Consider the following 13,055-nt stretch of genomic DNA (forward strand, 5'->3'; position numbering starts at 1 on the left):
CAATAATTCATTCCATGAACTTACTGCATAAAAAAAAAAGATCACTTTAATGTAACCAAATATATTTACCAATTGGATATATAAAAATAATGAATCTTATAATTTAAAGTGAGAGAAAGTTCTTTTCACTTTGTTATAATACATTTTCGAAGTTCTTTACTGTTTTAATATTCAAAAAAATACAGAAGTAAATTAAGATTTTCTTTTTTTCTTTGCAAATTGTTCACATACTGTGTAAATTTAATATTAATTAGAACGAGTTGCTTGACAGGCACAAAAAAACACTAATTAAACTAGTCAAACAAGATTATATTGAATAATCTTCTAGATAAGCCATGTTAATTTTCAAAAATATATTCTTCGCAAAATAAACGTATGTTTCAAACTTTACATATGATACGAGATTATTCACTGATAAAATATAGCTATTGTAACTGCCATTACTATTATCAAATTAATAATAAAAGACTGTCTCCTTTCATTTTGTTCTGTATTTTAGAAATGAATCTTGCTCTGTGATAAACTTCGCATCATTATGATGTAACAAAAGTTTCGTTTCACATGGTCCCACATATCATAATCTCTAATGCATCTTTCTTCCTCTCCGTGTAATTAAATTCAAAAAGCAACGTTACTTTTTTTACATATTATCCACTGTACACGTTTGTTAAAAGAAAACCACTGTATATGATCCATCATAGATTGTAGATTGTAAATTATTTAAAATTAGATAACTGAATGTACGATTGAGCAAAAAATGGTTAAAAAAAAAAAATTTCGTAAAATTACATTTAATCTGTTGTACTTTTCGATCTCTTGGGTAATACAAACTTCATTCTACAGCGGTGTATATAATAATGATCCGGTTCTTTCACATTTATGGTCTTTCGTAAGTTAGTCCGTGTTTCTTGTTCGTTCTCTTTCTGTTCCTTATCTTCGCGCAAAATCAGAATGGAGTCATTTATCCTATATAGAAATTAAGAAAAAATTTTAATATCAATTCTGTACATTTAAAAGGTAATGAAGAAGCATATACATAAATAACTAGGTCCTTAGCTAGCAGAAGTGTGAGTGAACATGTTGTAAAGCATTGGATGTGTACAATTGTAGAGCTACGCTTAGGTAGGAGAGAGAAGTAAGCTAATAGATTCTGAAAAAGAGGCAAATTAATTTAATTGAAAAGTAACCACCTACGAATATCAGAAGCCATGGTCCTTGATCTCGTATGGGGCGGTGAAAACATGTACTTTGGAACTTCTCCAATGGCTGTAAATAAAATTTCAAACGATTAATTAATTATCCTAATAATCAATTACATTATACAATGTACCTTTTTGATCCAATGGCTGATCGTCCGTTTTCTCTGGCTGTGAAAATGAAAATTCATTAGCTGCCTTAGCATCTTGTTTCGCCGATTGTTTTCGACCTCTTCTTGACTTCGGTGTCGCTTCATTCGCTTCCTGAGCAGTTGTTTCGGATACACGACGCTTTCTCTTTACAGATACGTTCTTAGAATTAGAATCATCCGCTGGACTCATAGTTTCCATCATTTCCTCCTCCATTATTGTCTGTTTGCAGATTTCTTTGCCAGTGGTTCTGGTTTTCCTGCTGGTTGTCTCTGCCTGAAATAGTTCCACACTTGCTGCTCTTCTCCGTCGAGAATTCTGCGCAGCCTCCTCTTGTTTCTTGCTTTCTGCAGAGACTCTCTCTTTCAGTGGTATACTTAAAATTTCCTCGAGCTCCTCTGGTATTGACTGAATCGACAATCTACGACTACGTGTGTTTGAGGCTGGCTTACTCTTTATCTGTTCCATCACCAAATACTGTTCTTTCACCGGTTCTGATGGTTCAGACTCCTCTGAGATAATTTCCTTGGCTACACTGCTAGAGCTTCGAGTTCTTACCATGCTGACTGACTCTTTAGGGACTGAACTGCTTCGTTTCCTTGATGGCTTGGCAATACTAGACTCTTCCACTCCCTGTTCAGCTGTTCCAGATTTCTTTCTTGATTTCGTTGAGATTGTGCTCGATTTCCTTGCTCCTGCTGCAGATTGTTTGGCTTTTGAATTCTTAGTCTCTGTTTCAATCTTTTTCTCGTCATCTGGTGTTAAACTTGACGTCGACCGTGTTTCATTGTTTTTTGTCAAAGGTTTAACCAGATCTGGCAGCTCCTTCTGTACAGAAGCAGAACGTCTTGTGCTCCTTCTTACTGGAGTCCTGGCTTCCTCGCTTTCTGTCTCTACGGAAACATCCCTGGCCACAGATGATGCTCTCTTGCCTCTGGTTTTCCTTGGTGACGAAAGCCCGGATGATCCGGAAGAGCTCGTTCGCTTGGCATTTTCATCTGCAACTACTACAGACGCGATTAACACTTCTTTCACCAGCGAACTGGCTCGTCTCGATCGTGACGTCTTCACAGAACTCTTGGAAGGTGAATGTAAAGGTTCCTTGGAAGGCGAATTTATAGTTTCTTTCGATATAGATAAAGCACTACGTGACCTGGTCATTCTAGGCGTGACTTCTGGCGATACAGAGTCTAAATTAGAGGTATTGACACTGTCCTTTCGCTCTGTATGCCCCGATGAATCACTTCGAGCTGAATTTCTTCTTGTTTTCCTGCAGTTAGAATTGTTATTATCAAGTCGTATCGACTCCTCCTTCGTTTCACGTTTCTCTTCAGCTTCTTCCTCCTTTGCAGAGGATTTAGACTGGTTACGTATACTTTCTTCCTTATCTACGTGTGCAGTACTCCTCTGATGATCGACTAATATTTCTATGCTAGATTCGTCGTCTGTAATATTTGAGACATCGAAACGGATGTTGTCTGTATCTGCCGGTGCCGTTTTTATCTCCTGCGTTTCTGCGTTCTCCTCTTCATCCAAAACTAGGAACACTTCGTCGCTGTTTGAAGATTCGTCGTCAGTAATGTCGAAGAGTTCACCATTTTTTGAACTGACGCGTTTCTCATCGTGCCCGAATTCATTTTGCAATTTTTCATGAAACGATCGATGATGCTGTTCTTTGCCCTCCGAACGACTCAAGTTGTTAGAAACATCAGAAAGACTTTTGTATTCTTCCTCATTCTCTTCGTTAACGTTCTCCAAGGATTTAGAGCTTGAGAGATCCCTGCTTGTACATTTACTTTTTACATTTTCCTGTAATCTGTTACTGTCATTAAATTCTAAATGATTCGATTGATGCATATTGTCCAAGACGTTTTCTCTATTCTCACAAAATGCTTCTGGAACAATGTTCTCTTCAACTTCTGCGTCGACTGATTCGTTAGGGCCACGATTTCTGGACATGGAACTCTTTATCGAGGGTGTTGAAGCCACGAGGAAATTATAGTTAGTATTTTGTTGTCTAGTGTCACTGAACCTTTTCTGAGGGAGATTCGTCTCGAAGCTGCTGTTTGGAGAAAGTATTGTAGGGGAGTAAGTAGAGAAAGATAATGTAGACAATCTTTTGGTTGTTTGTGGCGTGCCCTTTAACAAGCAGCTGTCCGTCAGATTGACCGGAGGAATGTTCAAATGAGAGTTTACAGAATTTCTTGTACTTGAACAGTTGGCCAAAGACTCGTTTATGGATTCTGTCGAAGTTTGTAGGTAGGTCCTTCTGAGACTCGGTCTGGGCCGAGCTGTGTACACGTTTTTACAAGTGTAGCTACTCTCTGACAAAACTGGACTCTCAGTCAGACATTTGTCACTCGTCGCTGGACTTACGAACATCTCCTCATTTTCATCAGTAGCGTTAAGTTTGGAAGAATCTTCTTCTCCGTTAGCCTCGTCCTGGAAACTGCTCTTCTTTGACTGACTAATATTAAATCGTATCTGTCGATTGACTTTACGTTCCCTGTCCGACAACGGACTATCCGTGATGTCATCCTCCACGTTGGCAGTAGTCGGGGACGTAGAGGATCTTATAAGTTGCCGAATTTTCAGAATAGAGTGCGGAGTTTCAATCGGAGTGTCTCTGTTGTTGGATATTCTTCGTTTCACCAATGGCGTATTAAATGCTGCGCTCAATGCTGCCTCACCATCATCCACTAACTTCCTACGCTTTGTTCTCTCCGGCGTTCTCATACCACTGTTCTCCTCATCCTGTATTACCTCCTCCAAGGTCCGTTTCTTATTGACTTGTATTACTTTGGGAGACATTACACAATTTATATTGATCTTATCGTTGCATGTCTTCAACGTGGCGCATGGAGCAGTGACGAACGGGATTACAGACTTCTCCGCCCTGAGATAGGTCTCCCTTGCCTTCTTAATAACCATTTCATAAATACTCGCGGTTTTCTGAACGCTTTTGTTGTGCGTCATAGGTCTAGGGTATCTGGGCTCTAAATCCGTATCCAAGTTCGTTTTACCCATGTATATGGAAAATCGTTTCACTACGTCAGGCAAAGTGGCATTATAGGCGTTTAACATATCGAAGTGTACATTCTTCGAGCTGAACAAAGTGGCGGAGTTTCCACTATTGGCTTCCATGTAACGGCAACGTTGCAAATAATACAATAATTTTATATCCTCGGACTTGGAGTCCTCCAGAAACTTAACGAACATTTCCTCCTCTTCAGAATCCAGGGCCAAATGTAAAATATCGCCGAGTTTGTCATAATTTTTGCAGGCTTGAAAGAAGCACATTAGTAATTGTGTGTAATGTGACTGTGGTCTACGATGGAAAGCAGACTGAACCAAACCATGCTCCACCGATAAACTTATTAGCGTGCTCTGTTCTTGAATGGACGACAAAGGAGGCTTCTTTATGCGTAGATACATCAAAGCTAACTTATGCTGACTATTTCTTATCAATGTTTTTAGCACGAGTTTATGATGCCAGTCCTTGATATCAGAATCACTGACTAATTGACCGGTCATCATGTCCAAGAAACCCTGATAATCCTCGTGATCGAGAAGCCAGAATGCTTGAGTGAGTTTTATGAGGCTGGGACTCATCTTGAAGGAGGAAGGATATTTGATCAGTTGATCCACTCCAGGGTAGGATCCCTGGAACAACGTAGCTAAGTCCATTAGAAGATATATGGTGATCTGATGTTTACATTCAATTTCGTTCGACTCTGACTGATCACAGTCAGTCAAATAACTTCTCAATAACGACTGCAAAGAAGGTGGAGGATAATAACCGTTGGTATTTAGATCTCCAGCTTCTCTCTCCCATTGTAGATTCAAGGCAGAGCATTCTCGATTTATCAGTTCGTCTATGAAGAGCACCTCCTCGTTTTCTTCTCTTGAATTATTGTTCTTAATCGATTCTCGTTTCTCTTTGTATAGGGCAAACAATTTCTCGAACGGATATGGAATTTTCAGAGCAAGAGAGATTGGCAAGGGATTTTCCTCTACATACTCCGTTTCAGGTAACATACCCACATCGTAAAACCATAGCAGCACTTGAAAATACATAGATACTCGCTTCAATGCTCTTCGTTGCTTGATTAAACTGCTCGTTTCGAAAGGTAACTTGGCTACTACATTGGACAGACATTCCAATTGCTGGTAACAGAATCTCAATGTTTTCACTTCGGATTCGCCTATATTATTACCTGACTGATCGAACAAAGGAACGCACAGGCGGTCAGCAATTATTTTTATGGAAGAGGCGCGCTGTATTCCCCACTTTAAGAAACTTGGATACATGTACGCGGCACTTCCGTCTGACCATTCTTTGGCACACCTGATCAAAAAGGTTGCCCAACGTTGCTCCAGGCAAAGGGACAATAACATATCCCTCTGAACATTATGATCGCTGGAAAATGAAATTTCCGTATTGAACGGAGTCAAACCAGCAGAAAGACACTTGTGAAATATTTCAGACGGTTGCGTTAACATAATAGGCCCTGTAAGGGCAATTTCACGAAGTAATTCGGCTTGAACACCTCTAGTGTACCAAAATATTAATTTCGACAAACTTAACTCTAACCATTCGAGAGACAACGAATTTGGATAAAATAATTCCTCCGATGAGTTTGAACTATTATTGGGAAATTCTTGCAGAGTATGAGGAATATAGGTACAACTTATTATTTCATTGCCGGTTACATTACAGGTTCTGTGACTTGTATTGTAACAGGCCAATATACTATTTGGATTCTTGCATTCACTGATGGTTTGAGGCATTTGCTCTTTATACCATTGATTCAAGTCAAATAACAAAGTTCTATTTGCAGTTGAAATCAGAAGCAGACTGTCTTCGCCTCTTCTACATTCTGACTCTGTTTGATCCAGACTAGTTCCTCTTTCGATTGTAGACAAACTAACCACTCTGTCTTTAGGATCTAATTCGATCTCGAATTTAAGGCCAGGCTCTGCTTCCAGATTGAAGTATAAATTGGTTCCTCTGTCACAGTATTTTCGTTCGAACAATAAGGCAAACATTCTCAAGAGGGGAGGTACCTTAGACGAATCGTCTTGAAAAACGACCCATAAATAGTAGAAAGGTCTAGGATCATCTGTTGGTTCTAATAATGCTAAATGCGTTATTATCATAGTTTCGTCCACAGGTGTGCTAATCCAACCCACGGAGCCATCGTTCTGCCATATTATTACTCTGCCCAAACATCCTGATATTAAACAACCAATTTTTGTTGAACTGATTATGGTATTCGTTAATTTTTCAGCTAGAAAAGCATTTGATTCAAAATCTTCTCTATTAAAGCCAATGTGTTTCTCTATACCTGTAAATATAAAAATACAATCGTGCATATCAAAATAGAATAATGACACAGCAAGAACCGAATTGTACTTACGTTGAGTTAACAAATTACAAGTCATATGTTTGCTATTGTCTCTGTGAAATGAACTTTTCGTTGTTAGAAACTGTATCTCGGCTGGAGAAATTTCATCCATTGTAACAGATAAATCAGGTACTTCCCAAGTAGATCTCTGAAGATCAATCATCAAATGATGAAGATTGCGTAATACTACACAAACTATGCCATCCATTTGCATAAGAATATTGTCTGGTCTTTTGTCATTAAACTCTTCCCACTCTGTTCCACCAGATACAATACAAACTTGTTCTACACCAGCTGGCATCTGTATATAATACATTAACATCAAATATTTTATTCTAAACACTCTGTGACATTGCTATACTTACTTTAATAGCTCTTAAAACCCGAGAAGAAGAGCAATCAAAGATGCACAATAAGCCCACAGAATCTTTAATTCTGCTTGCTTCGTTGTCTAAGCCAACAAGAAGTAAAGGCAGTTCTCCACATTGGGCAGGAAATTGACAGACACAAGTGATTTTTGCTCGAAAGGTCCACGAACTGGTACTTTCACCAGTTTTTGTATTAAGAACTACCAAGTGATAACCGTAACTTAACCAAGCGTACGTGGCATCGTTTAGAAAACCTCCATAAACACCATCGGGACCGTTATATATTTGTGAACCATTTGATGGTCCACTGTCATCTCCTTCTGCATTATTTAAACACTTGGTTATGGAATGCTGAATATCTATAACGTTGCGTATCTACATAAAAACAACATTGTTATTAAATCGAGAGTGCCATTCTTGATAGCATGATATGAAATAAATACTGCAGTAATTAAGCGGTACATTTTCAAGAAAAAACTCCATTGGGAAAGTAGAATTACCTCGCAACTAACTTCCACTACTTCTTTCATATTTTGCACAGAACGTTAAAATAGACGAAATAAGTAAAAATCATTTATAAACTTTCCTGCTAAGGTTACCATAAGGTTATGTTGCCGCCAAATTTCAATGACCTCGTTATGTATTTGCAATGACAATTGACACAACTTGGATATCGTATGTTCAACGTATCATCTGACAGAGTGTCCCGGAAACGATGTAATTTAGAAACATGCAGAAAAAAAAATTAATATGTTACATTTAAATTCGTTCCATAACTCGTGCATTCATTTTAAAACTGTAATTATACAACTGCGAAGTACGTTAGAAAGTGTTGCCAACAGAATTTGAATCAAGACTTCAAGTACTGCTAGCTACATGTCTTACCAATAACATTTGAATCAAAATATAATACAATTACGCAAAACATGAATGTAATTATACAAAAATGTACGATTCCCAACATTTCATAAATTATTATTTAAAATTATTTCTTTTCGCCCAAAATAAATATTAATTGTTCGAAAAATAAATGTACAATTCTTTTCAAGTTTCTATTATTTTCATCTATAGCAGCCTTAAGTACAATAATTAAATTTGAGTTTTGTTTAAATTATTGCGATCAGTTATAAATATTTCTTTCGATACACGTTATTTGTACCAGTCGAGAGCCTAGAATGACGTATCAAAAATTTGCAGAAATATCACTATATTAACACGAGCTTGGTGATATTTAATAATACAGCTGACCGATTGTATATAGATATTTGTATGTATATCATGACAATAACATTTACAATTTTGAATCGTATCTAATCCCATTGTGCAACAGTGCTTTTTATCACTAATAGTAATTTACAATGGTTTTTCTATCGAAATGAATTTCAAATATTACGAAGATTGTAACTGTTCGGCGTTGTCACAATTAACAGTCTAACCTCAATTGGAGACAGCCGCACGTTTGTCAAATTAGCTTGGAATAATTAGTATCGTTAGCGAAATACTAAGAAATGATTATTGCATTATAAAATGTCATATCAGGACTCGCCATTTTCAACTATGTACGGTCAAGACGATTACGATATTGACGAGGACAATGATGAATATTTGGAAGACGACAGGGATGGTGAAGAACAAGATGAAAGCGACGAAGGTACAATTAATTCATTAATTCATTAAAGATACAATCGTAGTTATTATGTTGCGGACAATCTGCGAATTTTCAGATACAGAGGAGGCAAGCGAGACGGATCTTGGCAAGTCTGAAGAGTATACGGAAATAAAGGAGCAGTAAGTAAAGAGATTTACATCATTGCGCTTTGGCCAACAATGACTTATTTGGATTTTTCCAGAGTTTATCAGGATAAGTTAGCTAGTTTTAAGAAACAATTGCAGCAATTAAAGGATGGCACGCATCCAGAGTACAATCGCAAATTGAAGCGCTTGGAAGCTCAGTACAAAGAAAGGTCTATATTCTCCAAGTATAAAATATACTCTGAGTACAGTTTATTCTTATGTTTGTTCTTTTAATTATGTCATTTAATTGCAGATTACGGTTGAACATAATTTACCGTGATTATTTGACAGAATGGGTAGAACGGGACTACATATTGGAAAAGAAAGCGGCGGTAAAGGAGTTTGAGGAAAAAAAGATAGACTTGAAGGAAAACTTGCTAACTGATATGGAAGAGAAACGTAAGATGATCGAATCTGATCGGCACACGATGGAACTCACAGGCGATTCAATGGAGGTATAAACTAAAGCATAATGGTGTTACGTATTGTTTGTATCCTTGTGTTATTTGTCTAGGTAAAACCTGTAATGACAAGGAAATTACGAAGACGACCAAACGATCCTGTACCTGAGAAAGTAGAAAAACGAAGGAAACCACCACCTGCGCAATTAAACTATTTGTTAGACGAGAAAGAAATAGAAAGCGATTTAAAAGCTATTAGTCGCGGTAAAGTACTGACCACTGTCAGAAAACCAGGTACTGACTGAAAATATCAAAGTAATGAAGAATTATTGTGAAGTTAATGGAGAATCATTATTTGTAGCAGTATTGCCACATTACAACGCAGTAAACATGCCTTCGCAACATATTCCACCGCCTTCTGATACGCCTATGATAGAGACTAGGATAGAGGATGGAAAACTTCTACATGAAAGACGATGGTAATTTTTTATCTCTCAGTATAAAAGAATTTCATGAATCTAAATGGTGAAATCGTAGGTTCCATCGCGGGCAACCAGTGTATGTAGAAGGGAAAGATTTAACCAGGTTTGCTGCGAATATTTCGGCGATAGGAACTGAAGCTGTGAGTAAATGATTATCAGTAAATTCATAAAATTTATTTGTTCTTTTTTTATTATATTGTTTTTTTCAATTATAATTTCTGAGTTTCACAGATCTGGGTTAAAAAAGTTTCGGATGGAAGCAAGGTGCGAATATATATATCTCAGCTAAGCCGAGGAAAGATTTCGATCAAAAGAAGAGCATCCTAATCCATCGTTACATTGGGATTTAAGTGTTCAATAATTGTTAAACTTGTGATATATTAGACTTGTAGTTTATTGAAGTTCTATTTTCAGGATTCAATATAACTCTTACTGTACTTGTTTTTTGCCACCAATAAAACCAGATCTTCTGATGATACTGTATTGCCATGTACATCCATATAAAATAAGAGAAAAGTAACAGGGACATCATAGCTAATAATAAATACGTTGTCCATCGTGCTGGGGGAAAGTTATCGTAATTAGTTTTCGCGTAAAAATCAGCTGCGACTATACAAATGTAAGAACATCCCATCGCCATAGGCGTAATAATAATGCTCCGAAGTAAATCAGCCTTCAAACTGCGAACATACAATTGATGTTGCTGTTGATTAAGAAACACCCAAATTATTATAGAATGTAGAACGTGGTAACGAGGAGTTCGCCTGACCTCGAACTGGTGTCCACATAATTCGCAACTATTTCTGTTACTTTCCTCTAGCCAATGTTCTAGGCATTTCAAATGGATTGCACCCATGGTTCCCTTCAAAAAATTTATTTTATTTTATTTCATACTCTTATTGAAATGTTAACAGTAGTGACATTTGGCCAACCTTACACTTGCAGGGATATATAATAGGTAATTGGTGAGAAGAATCATAGCAAATACGACAGTGCGTCGCTTCATTGAGAGATTCGTGCAGATTTAATTTCGGTCTTTTATTCGACTCGTGTTTTGAATTATATTTCCGTTTTATGGTCAAATTAATATTTGTATTTTTCTGGTTGGATTCGGCTTCGATTTTTACTATAATTTTTTCTAGAACATTTTCCACAGAACTCCTCTGACTGATCATTATAGATTATTTTTACTTGCTTAACCTGAACATTGTAACATATTCAGAAGAAGAAAAAAAGACGAGCGAAAATTAATTACATGATAATTTCAATTCATAACTATTGTGTTATTGTTATCAAAAGATTGAATTTGTTAATTCTGAGGGATTCGTTAATTCTTTTTCTGTTCGTCGTAAATATTCATCGCAATAAGGATTACAAACAGGAGAGAGAATCGTTGGTCATTTACAAACTATCTCGTTACATGTATAAAAACTTGTATTACGTTTCGAAGAATACAGTTAGTCATATAAGGTAATATTAATGAGATGTGTAATTATATGTGCAGTTTGTAATTAATCACTAAACTATGAATAAACGTTTGTCACTCGGCCATCATATCCACACTGGGGCAATCTTCACCCATGTTACTTGGAGAGGTTTCTAATTCCCCAATTTCGTTAGACTCGCTATAAATATAAATTTCATATCACATGTACTTCTACAGAAATTTCTGTAATAAACTATTTACCTGTCTAACGAAGGATCATTGCTGAACATTTCAGTTGGAACAGTAGGTGGTGCTTTCTCTGGTACTAGTTCCAAGTAAGTTTGTCGAGACTCTAGATGTCTTTCTACTTCTTCTGGGGTCATATGACCATCTGACATCAAAGACATTGGTACCACATTGTTTGACGATTGTACCTAAAATATAAAATACCGTTCAAGTAACTGTTCTTTGAAATTACATATTATTACTTACTATAGGTGTGCTGTTTGATTTCGTTACTTTTGGAGCGGGTTTTTTCTTTTTGCTTGTATTGAGCTGAGATTTTGTCATTGTTGGTATATGATGAGGTGTATGATTACTAATGCCCATTTCTATTTTTTTCCTAGAAACAAAAAAAAATCAATACATAAATAATGACAATTGCTTTCAACAGAAATGTTTTTAAGCACCTTTTTGAAGTATCAAGACGAGTAACTTCTTCATCGGATGATTCTGTTTCATCACTTTCACTGAATGAAGCATCTACCTTCTCATACTGTAATAATCGATCTAATAAAAAGCTTTTATCCCTATTTACTTTGAGTAATTTCCTCTGCGTAGACCTCAAAGCTTCTTGAAAGCATTCATTTTCCTAAAACAATTATCAAACGATGAAACAAAATTATATGTGAAATACATACAAAACTAACAGATATACATACGTAGATTAAAAATTTTAGTTTTCTCTTAAGATTTCGATACTGATCCTTGTAGTTAGGCACTTCCTCCTCCGGACTGTCATCATCATCGTCTTCTGCATCTGCATTGTTGTTTGCAATTGAACGACAATACCATTCTTCCAACATTGATCATCTGCAACTAAAGACAAACTAAAAAAATGTTTGCATTATCAGTGTAGTACGATGTGAATGAGACTATACAAAATCCAGTCGTTTTCAAGACATTGTCAAGTCAAATCTCACAGACGAAAACAATTGTTGAACGTTTTATAGTTTTAGAATGTCGTAGAAATTTCGACATTTATTGTACAATACCTAACGGTTTATTTATTTGCAAACGAGAGAACCTGATTGCTTCTGTCAAGTATTGAATTAACGTTACTCCGATACCATTTAAGGTTAAGTTCCTACAAGTAAAATAGAAACTGGCGAATATTTAACAGAAAACGAACAAACGACCGACGAGAACCGCAAACCATTGATTTGAAATTAAAATTTCCAGTAGTACTTACGTGAAACTTTAGGATGATTTTCCGTGTATTGCGAATAATCGGTGCGAACGATTAAGAAGATAAACAAGTTGTTTATGACTGGCTTTCATCCTGAACTTCCTTATCGATTCTATAGTAACTTCGAAATGCTACCATATTCAACTGTTAAACCGAACTGTTAAGCCGAATTTTTTGATTCGCTTCGACAAATTTCTCTTCTCGTAAATGTACGAACGACCTTTTACATTTTATGCACATTGATTTTGTCAAATTAAATCAACGATCTCTCGATCTTGCAATTGTATAATCAACTGTATATAATCAACTAAAAAGCTGCAACATTTTATTCCTTTTTTTTTTTGACGAAACGAGAAATTTGT

The 13,055-nt window shown here is 36.4% G+C and overlaps 3 protein-coding genes across 14 annotated transcripts; 1 reads left to right on the top strand and 2 right to left on the bottom strand.

The window, feature by feature from the left end:
- Positions 1 to 143: 143 nt before the first annotated feature.
- Positions 144 to 7,942, bottom strand: LOC122532366 (protein ELYS). 2 transcript variants are annotated; one of them, XM_043661130.1, is made up of 6 exons: positions 7,623 to 7,942; positions 7,120 to 7,497; positions 6,767 to 7,055; positions 1,331 to 6,694; positions 1,191 to 1,266; positions 144 to 966 (listed from the first exon to the last, which is right to left on the bottom strand). In XM_043661130.1, exons 1-6 carry the CDS (start codon positions 7,650 to 7,652, stop codon positions 792 to 794), a joined length of 6,312 nt encoding a protein of 2,103 aa, XP_043517065.1. In that variant the 5' UTR covers positions 7,653 to 7,942; the 3' UTR covers positions 144 to 791. The 2 variants fall into 2 exon arrangements, with proteins under 2 accessions (XP_043517065.1, XP_043517139.1); XM_043661204.1 differs by having other exon boundaries at positions 776 to 966; positions 1,195 to 1,266.
- A 269-nt stretch (positions 7,943 to 8,211) lies between these two features.
- Positions 8,212 to 10,275, top strand: LOC122532767 (sin3 histone deacetylase corepressor complex component SDS3). 4 transcript variants are annotated; one of them, XM_043662103.1, is made up of 9 exons: positions 8,212 to 8,389; positions 8,662 to 8,773; positions 8,847 to 8,910; positions 8,973 to 9,086; positions 9,170 to 9,371; positions 9,431 to 9,611; positions 9,679 to 9,796; positions 9,855 to 9,939; positions 10,031 to 10,275. In XM_043662103.1, exons 2-9 carry the CDS (start codon positions 8,680 to 8,682, stop codon positions 10,124 to 10,126), a joined length of 954 nt encoding a protein of 317 aa, XP_043518038.1. In that variant the 5' UTR covers positions 8,212 to 8,389; positions 8,662 to 8,679; the 3' UTR covers positions 10,127 to 10,275. The 4 variants fall into 4 exon arrangements, with proteins under 4 accessions (XP_043518038.1, XP_043517802.1, XP_043517877.1 ...); XM_043661867.1 differs by lacking the exon at positions 8,212 to 8,389 and having other exon boundaries at positions 8,396 to 8,773; XM_043661942.1 differs by lacking the exon at positions 8,212 to 8,389 and having other exon boundaries at positions 8,396 to 8,773; positions 9,682 to 9,796.
- Positions 10,164 to 12,962, bottom strand: LOC122532957 (INO80 complex subunit E-like). 8 transcript variants are annotated; one of them, XM_043662568.1, is made up of 7 exons: positions 12,697 to 12,959; positions 12,500 to 12,591; positions 12,167 to 12,323; positions 11,915 to 12,096; positions 11,718 to 11,847; positions 11,487 to 11,659; positions 11,216 to 11,424 (listed from the first exon to the last, which is right to left on the bottom strand). In XM_043662568.1, exons 3-7 carry the CDS (start codon positions 12,308 to 12,310, stop codon positions 11,340 to 11,342), a joined length of 714 nt encoding a protein of 237 aa, XP_043518503.1. In that variant the 5' UTR covers positions 12,311 to 12,323; positions 12,500 to 12,591; positions 12,697 to 12,959; the 3' UTR covers positions 11,216 to 11,339. The 8 variants fall into 8 exon arrangements, with proteins under 8 accessions (XP_043518163.1, XP_043518673.1, XP_043518503.1 ...); XM_043662738.1 differs by lacking the exons at positions 11,216 to 11,424; positions 12,500 to 12,591 and adding an exon at positions 10,672 to 10,999 and having other exon boundaries at positions 12,697 to 12,962; XM_043662650.1 differs by lacking the exon at positions 12,500 to 12,591 and having other exon boundaries at positions 12,167 to 12,317.
- Between the last annotated feature and the right edge of the window lie 93 nt (positions 12,963 to 13,055).

The sequence above is a fragment of the Frieseomelitta varia genome, unplaced genomic scaffold (genome assembly GCF_011392965.1).
Source record: "Frieseomelitta varia isolate USP_RPSP 00005682 unplaced genomic scaffold, Fvar_1.2 scaffold_1011, whole genome shotgun sequence".
Taxonomy (NCBI): Eukaryota; Metazoa; Arthropoda; class Insecta; order Hymenoptera; family Apidae; genus Frieseomelitta; species Frieseomelitta varia.

Bases quoted from the DNA above. Each gene is read 5' to 3' on its own strand.
- LOC122532366 (XM_043661130.1), bottom strand. From the start codon at position 7,652: ATGAAAGAAGTAGTGGAAGTTAGTTGCGAG. The intron at 6,695-6,766 runs GTAAGTACAATT...TTATATTTACAG, and splicing joins TTGTAATTTGTTAACTCAAC to GTATAGAGAAACACATTGGC. The intron at 1,267-1,330 runs GTACATTGTATA...TTTTATTTACAG, and splicing joins TCAGCCATTGGATCAAAAAG to CCATTGGAGAAGTTCCAAAG.
- LOC122532767 (XM_043661867.1), top strand. From the start codon at position 8,650: ATGTCATATCAGGACTCGCCATTTTCAACTATGTACGGTCAAGACGAT. The intron at 8,774-8,846 runs GTACAATTAATT...GCGAATTTTCAG, and splicing joins ACAAGATGAAAGCGACGAAG to ATACAGAGGAGGCAAGCGAG. The intron at 9,372-9,430 runs GTATAAACTAAA...TTATTTGTCTAG, and splicing joins TCACAGGCGATTCAATGGAG to GTAAAACCTGTAATGACAAG.
- LOC122532957 (XM_043662228.1), bottom strand. From the start codon at position 10,974: ATGATCAGTCAGAGGAGTTCTGTGGAAAATGTTCTAGAAAAAATTATA. The intron at 10,662-10,731 runs GTTGGCCAAATG...AATTTTTTGAAG, and splicing joins TATATCCCTGCAAGTGTAAG to GGAACCATGGGTGCAATCCA.